Raw genomic sequence first — 7,014 nt, forward strand, 5'->3', positions numbered from 1 at the left:
AGTCTTGCGAGGAAATCCTCCAAAGCCTTCTCAAATTTACCGTTCCGATGCGGCACATAACTTAAGGTTTCTTCCTTTTCTGACATCGCTCAATCACATTAATGTTTTAAGACATGTCAGTCACTAGGCTCATACTGTTTTATATACGCATAAATAAAAACCACGGCAACTCCGTGCTCAAAAGTGAAAGCATTCAACCCAACTCAACCCAACCGACAGGGTCCATATTTGTTTATTTTTATTTTGTTTTGTTTTTGTTATGATAACTGATAATAAAACCAAGTATAAAAGTGAGATTATTTAAGATATACATTAACTTGATTTATTGTTTTTATCTTATGCTCTTTGTTTTTAATAGTATAAAAGTTCACTGATGCCCGCAGAAATTTCACCATTTGCAAGGTTTCAGTTTTACATTTAATATTCTCGTCTATTTGTTCATCTTAAGTAAGATTATTGTAAAAATACTAACAATGTACATATCTCATTTTTTGTATTATAAAATTCCAGTTTTTGAGTTAAAATGCAGCCAATTCTTATTGTCCAAGGCGGAGCAGGAGACATAACAGACAGTCGAGTGCCTGGAAAATTGACTGGCATTAAGAACTCCATTCGTATTGGAATCAAAATTCTTGAGAATGGTGGCTCTGCATTGGATGCCGTAGAACAAGCGGTTCGTAGTATGGAACTCGATGAAAACTTCAATACCGGTTACGGAGCTTGCCTAAATACTGATGGTGTGGCCGAAGTGGAAGCTAGCATTATGGAAGGTAAAAACCTGAAAGCTGGATGTGTAACTCTCTTGCATGACATAATGCATCCGATTTCGGTGGCACGAAAAGTCATGGAGAAAACCAATCATACGTTTATTGGCGGAGAACAGGCTATGAATTTTGCTCGTTCTCAAAACTTTGAAGTATTGCCTCAGGGCTCGCTGGTCACAGAAAATGCAAAGTTAGCATTAGAAGAATTTAAAGAAAGCCAAGCAAAAGGTCTCGATACGATTTTCTCTCCAACTGAGTTAGATAAAAAGTCTGTAGGAGAATTGGGAGAGACAGTTGGTGCAGTTGCTATTGATGTTAATGGAAATATTGCAGTGGCAACATCAACCGGTGGAATCACAGGAAAAATACCCGGTCGAATTGGAGATACTCCAATTTTGGGCTGTGGAACTTATGCTGATAATGAAATCGGTGGTGTATCCACTACAGGTCATGGTGAAACTATTATGCGTTATAATCTAGCCCAGCGCATCTTACAGGGTATAGCTCTTAAAGGAGTGAGTTCCCAAAAGGCAACAGAAGATACTATTAAGGAAATGACTCAAAGACTGATCGGAACGGCAGGAGCCATTACAATTGACAAGAAAGGAGATGTTGGAATTTATTTCTCTTCAAAAAGAATGGCCTGGGCATATACGCAAGGAAATCAATTGATTTATGGCATTAATCCTGGTGAAATCTTGAAGGAAGATTTGTAGATATTTTTAATAAACATTTTTGTATACATTTGATTTTTCGTCTTTTTAACCCTAGTTTACATCCTGGGGTGTGATACACCCCAGACGACTTTTAAATGCTTGTAACTTTTTTGAAAATCAGTTTTTCGACTTGGGATAAAAAATCAGTGAACAAAATTCTTTTTTCTGAATAAATTTCTTCTTTATTTAATCAAAGAGCTTCAACTTGATTTTTTGGAAATTTCGTGTGAAAAAAGGTCGTCCACACTTGCCTGGGGTGTTTTACACCCCAATGATCAAAATGTAAAATAAATCAATTTTTTAATGTTTATTTTATTTTTCATGAATTAATAATAATTATATTCTATTTTTATATTATATATATATATATATTATATTATTATTCTGGTATAGATGGAAGTTCTGGCAGACATTTAGTACAAACTGTGTTGATGTGGCGATGACAAATGTGTTTTTCACAAACATCACAAGTTGACCTCGATTTCCTGTCGTCTGCTCTCGGACAAAGATGGCATCTGGCCTGAAAATAAAAAAGCTTTTTAGAAACATTTTGTTTTTTTTTTACAATAATCAATACCTGTTTTCGTGGAAGCTTCTCGTCAACTGAACGAAAAACCTGCAACTGTCTTCCCATAGCGCGGAGAGCATCAAGACTAACTTTGGATAACCTTTTTTCCATTGAAGGATGCGAACGATTGTCTAACTCCTTTTCCATTAGTTCTTGTGCAAGTTGGATAAGCTTTTCGTTTCTAAATACCTTTATATTTTTTGAAGGAGGGTTAAAATGGCGAAAAATAATAACTGTGGTTAAAGCTGAAACATCCAACAAATCGTAAAAAACAACCATGGGCCACCGATTGGTTTGACGAGAACATGAGTATATAGATACCATTTGGTCAAACACGTCGACTCCTCCTTTTGTTCTGTTATAGTCCAATATCATGAGAGGTTTATTTTGAGGTCCGAAAACTGCCTTTTCAACAATGTGCTGTGTTGAAAGCAGCACAACTTGTTTCCTGGGTTTTGGAACATATGAAACCAATGCCATTTTCTCCGAAAATCCAAAAAGTGAAGAATAAAGTGGACGGTATTGTTTTTTGTTGTTTATTTTGATTGGTATATCATACTCATTTAGGAGTTCCTTGACAACAAATGGTTTGGGAATGTCGCGTTTGTTTTTGCGAATAGTCCCAAGAAGAGTAATTTTTTTGTCCAATAACTTTAGTGCCAAATTTACAGAAGTAAAAAAGTTATCCACTGTAAGATTCCTTCCGGTGTGAAAATATCTCGGCATCAATGACATCACAACATCGTATCCACGGCCAAGGCCTACACTTTGATCACTACTGCCAGTGTATATTGAAAGTTGCAATGGATATCCAGTTGAACTCTCATTGAGCCACCAAAACTTGATACCATATTTAGCAGGTTTGCTTGGCATATGTTGACGAAACTTACAGCGCCCACGAAAGGCTTTCAATTGCTCGTCAATGGTTAGATTTTCGGATGGAATGTAATTTGATGTCAAGGTTTGATTCAATTCTTTCAAAAGGAATTCAACGGGCTGAAGAATGTTTTTTTTTGCGGCTGATTGTCCTCGACGGCCAATTGAATCATCGAATCGCAAAAATAAATTCAACTCCTCAAAGCGTGTAAATGACATCACAGCGCGAAGAATTGTATGGCCATGTATTGGATCCCAAAGTGTACGCAGACGGCGGTGACCATCTTTCATTGCTCCAATGTAAAGCAAAACCCCAAAGTATGCCTGCAGTTCATTCATATTTAAAGGCTTCCTAAAACGTTGCTTTGTTCGCTTTGCATTTAATTTTTCGTAGATATCATTGGCCTTTTCGTTTGTCCGTTTTATGATTTCGTTTCTCATATCCAGGTTAAAAATTCGATTAAAAATTTGGATAAGAGACGAGTTTTTCAAATTAATCGTAGGTCCAACAGTTCCACCAGTCTTGAAAACATTGCTTCCTTGAACACGAGACAGAGCTGCTGTCTCCGGATCTTTCATCCATTTTCGACCATTATGAGCAAGAAAACATACGTCATTTGAAACTGGAGTCGTTGATTCTTGATCAATATCACTTTCAACTTCATCAGGTTCAGGCAAACTTTCAATTGGTCCCAACATCTCTGCCGAAGTTTCATCGATGTCCTCATAATCCGCTAAGGAATAAATTTATTCAAAGAACGATTTATACAGAATGTTAAAAGAAAATAAATACAATCGAATTCAACATTTGGCAAAAAATCTGGATCATTTTGTTCGTCATCTCCGCCAGCATAAAATGGATCAGTCTCGCCTTCTTCATCTGATTCCAAGTCTAGCATTGCTCTCAACGCTATTGCCCTTTCTTCTTCATCACCTTTATTATATTTTTTCAATAATTCATCTAAATTAGACACTAAAACAAATTAGGTATACATTTACAAAGTTCTTTAACTTTTAACATTTGTGTTATAAAACAATACTTTCATACTTACTTTTTGATAAATTCCAAAGTTTTTTGCACTTCTCTACAAAATCGCTTTAACTTTTGCAGAACAATACACGTGTTCATAAACAGTAACAATTATTCCATTGCCAACTCGATTGGAAAAAAACGTAAACAAGGCAACAGAACACTAATTTAAACAATTCGATGCGCTTGAAACTGTTGGGGTGTAACACACCCCAGGCAAGAAAAGTAGTAAGTTTTTTGGGGCTGTAAACTAGGGTTAATAAATAAATAAATCAATTAGGTGGCGCAGCAGTCGGCAAAGAACCAGGGCCTAGTGACTTACAACTCTCAACCATTCCTATGTGCGAGTAATTGCAGTAATACAGGGGACCTACAGTTTATATGCCGAATGCGAACGGTTAGTTTGAGAAAGCAATTTTCATGACAAGAATTACTATAGGAGAATTTATCAGTTCCTCGCAAGATCCATCCATTCTCTGTCATTCTGTATTGCCGCGTTTGAATAAAAAAAAAACAACAAGTTGACTGTATTTTTACTGACTTTAGCAAAGCATTTGACAAACTTAACCATTGTATTCTTTTAAGAAAACTACAACACAATGGGTCTTAAAAAGAGAGTTGTTTTATGGATATTTTCATATCTCTCACAGGTTATATAATGTTTTTAAGGGTGAACGTTCTAAATATGAAACTGTAAACTCGGGTGTACATCAGGGTAGTAACCTTGGTCCGATATTATTTTTACTTTTTATTAAAAATCTTCCATCCGTCCTTGTTAATTCTATGTCTCTTATACATACAAACATAGCCGATGATTTACAAACATTTTGTACAATTAACTTTGTTGAAGACTTATCTTTTACAAAAAGACCCTCAAAGTTTCTGGAAATGGTGCAACAATAATGATTTAGTTTTAAATATTGACTAGTCTAAAACAGGTTCAGACAATATAAGGGACTTCATTTGCAGTCAAGTTCATTCTTTAAACATAAATTTTGACCAAGGCAGCTAGTTAGTTTTTCAAGTGTCATGAATTTCAAATTGAGAACTTTACTTCGCAAACCTTTACAACAAGTTCATAGTACAAGAACTACCAAACACATTATTGTATAAAAAACGCTCCTTAGACAAGCTACAAGTCGATTACGATTTGTCTTTTGTATTGTAAACAAATTATACTTATTTCTTTTTTAAATTAATTAACATTAAATCGAATTGTGCAAAAAATAAATAAATTATAGAGTAGTAAAGCTCAGCTTTAGTACCCGTGGCCTGATGGTTAGTGCGTTGGACTGTCATGCAAGGGGTCTAGGGTTCACCCTGCCTGTATCACCTTAATTAAAAAAAAAATAATTTTCGCGGGTACTGCTTCTTGCGAGGAATTGACAAATCCTTCAAGAGTAATTCTTGTCATGAAAAAATGCTTTCTTAAAATAGCCGTTCGGATTCGGCATAAATTGTAGGTCCCTTCCATTCCTGACAACAGTACTCGCACACAGGAATGGTTGAGAGTTGTAAGTCACTAGGCCCTGGTTCACAACGGACTGTTGCGCCACCCCATTTGATTTTTTTGATTTGAAAGCTCAGCTTTCACTTAAATGAAAGAACATGATCAGTTGTCATTTTGAAATAAGTCGACTTGACTTGATAGTTAGGGAGATTTTACTTGACTTACTTTCCAGACAACTTCCAAGCATTTTTTTGGCAGCTGGCCAATCAGATACTAGAAAATTGCCTAACTTTCAAGTCTCTTATGTCGCCTGAACCTGCCCAATTTTTTGGCAGCTGGCCAATCAAATTGCCTAACTTTCAAGTCCCTTATGTGCTCTGAACTTGCCCATTGTCTCTTCGTGCTTTGTTGTCAAGCATGGACACCTTTTTCGCTTTATGTGGGCACACACATTTTCTATTATGTTTAAGTCGGGGCTTAGTCAATCTAGTGTATTTACACCCACTTCCTTTAGAAAATTAGTTATCATCTTGGCTTTGTGACAAAGTGCGTTGTCTTGCTGCAAAACGACTGTCTTATCAATTTATCACCAGAACTAAAAGCGTGGTTATTTAAAATATTCAAATATTGTTGTTTGTTCATCATACCATCGATTGCTACCAAGTCTCCGGTGCTATGAAAGCAAACACATCCCCAAAACATGACGGTACCACAAGCACAACCATGAGGTACTCGTTTACACACAGGTGCTACTTTGCTTCGCATTTTTCTAGGGATTCTGCAAAAAGTTTTCTTTTTTGATCCGTGGTACTCAAAACAGCAATACTTGTTCCCAAAATGATGAAGGCTTGTGTAAAAATTCTTTGGCAAACTGCATGCGTTTAAGCTTATTTTTTTTTGTTATATTTGGGGTATAGTTCTGGCTATGTATAAGTAGCAAAGTCAGCATCCTTCAGACGATTTCTTACAGTTTTTTCTGAAATTTCAATTTCATACTCTTTTTATCTCAATTGCTGCAGATTTTGGGGTGTTCAGCACATTTTCTTTAAACTTTCTGTCTATTAATCGGTCCACTTTGGACTTGGAAGTCTTGTGTGGTCGCCCTGAACGTGGAACATTTAGCGTGGATTTATTTTTTGTCTGCTTATTTATTTGGTAATAGACGGTTTGTCGAGGAATTTTATATAGTTTGCTTAACTTTTCCACCGAACTACCCGCATAATACCTGGTCACCATCTCAATTCGTAAATATTTTCTAACTTCCGACGTTTTACCCATTATTATCAACTAATTGTTTGTACCTAAATATCTTCGAAGCTAATACATTTTATTAAAAAGAGACAATGAGCAGGTTCAGACAACATCAGGGACTTCATTTGTCAAACAACTATGTAGTTTGTTTTCAACTGTCATAATCTTCAAACTTGGAACTTTACTTCACTAACCTCTACCTTTATTTCATTGTACAAAAACTATCAAAAACATTATTGTCTACAAAACACTCCTTAGGCAAGCTACAAATCCATCACGATTTGTATTTTGTATTTTAGAGAAATATTACTTATTTCTCTTCCAATTTGACAAGGAACCCTTTTACACAAAAGATTAAA

General features: G+C 35.8%; 1 protein-coding gene across 2 annotated transcripts; it reads left to right on the plus strand.

Annotated features, from left to right (window-relative positions):
* Positions 1 to 7: 7 nt before the first annotated feature.
* LOC129946129 (probable isoaspartyl peptidase/L-asparaginase GA20639) lies at positions 8 to 1,513 on the plus strand. Of its 2 annotated transcripts, none has more exons than XM_056056183.1 (3): positions 8 to 290; positions 359 to 458; positions 511 to 1,513. In XM_056056183.1, the coding sequence occupies exon 3, from the start codon at positions 524 to 526 to the stop codon at positions 1,478 to 1,480; it is 957 nt and encodes a 318-aa protein (XP_055912158.1). In that variant the 5' UTR covers positions 8 to 290; positions 359 to 458; positions 511 to 523; the 3' UTR covers positions 1,481 to 1,513. The 2 variants fall into 2 exon arrangements, with proteins under 2 accessions (XP_055912158.1, XP_055912157.1); XM_056056182.1 differs by having other exon boundaries at positions 11 to 290; positions 359 to 447.
* The last annotated feature ends 5,501 nt before the right edge of the window (positions 1,514 to 7,014 follow it).

This window comes from Eupeodes corollae, chromosome 2 (genome assembly GCF_945859685.1).
Source record: "Eupeodes corollae chromosome 2, idEupCoro1.1, whole genome shotgun sequence".
Lineage (NCBI taxonomy): Eukaryota > Metazoa > Arthropoda > Insecta > Diptera > Syrphidae > Eupeodes > Eupeodes corollae.

Excerpts from the sequence above, each read along its gene's own strand:
- LOC129946129 (XM_056056183.1), top strand. The coding sequence starts at position 524 with ATGCAGCCAATTCTTATTGTCCAAGGCGGAGCAGGAGACATAACAGAC.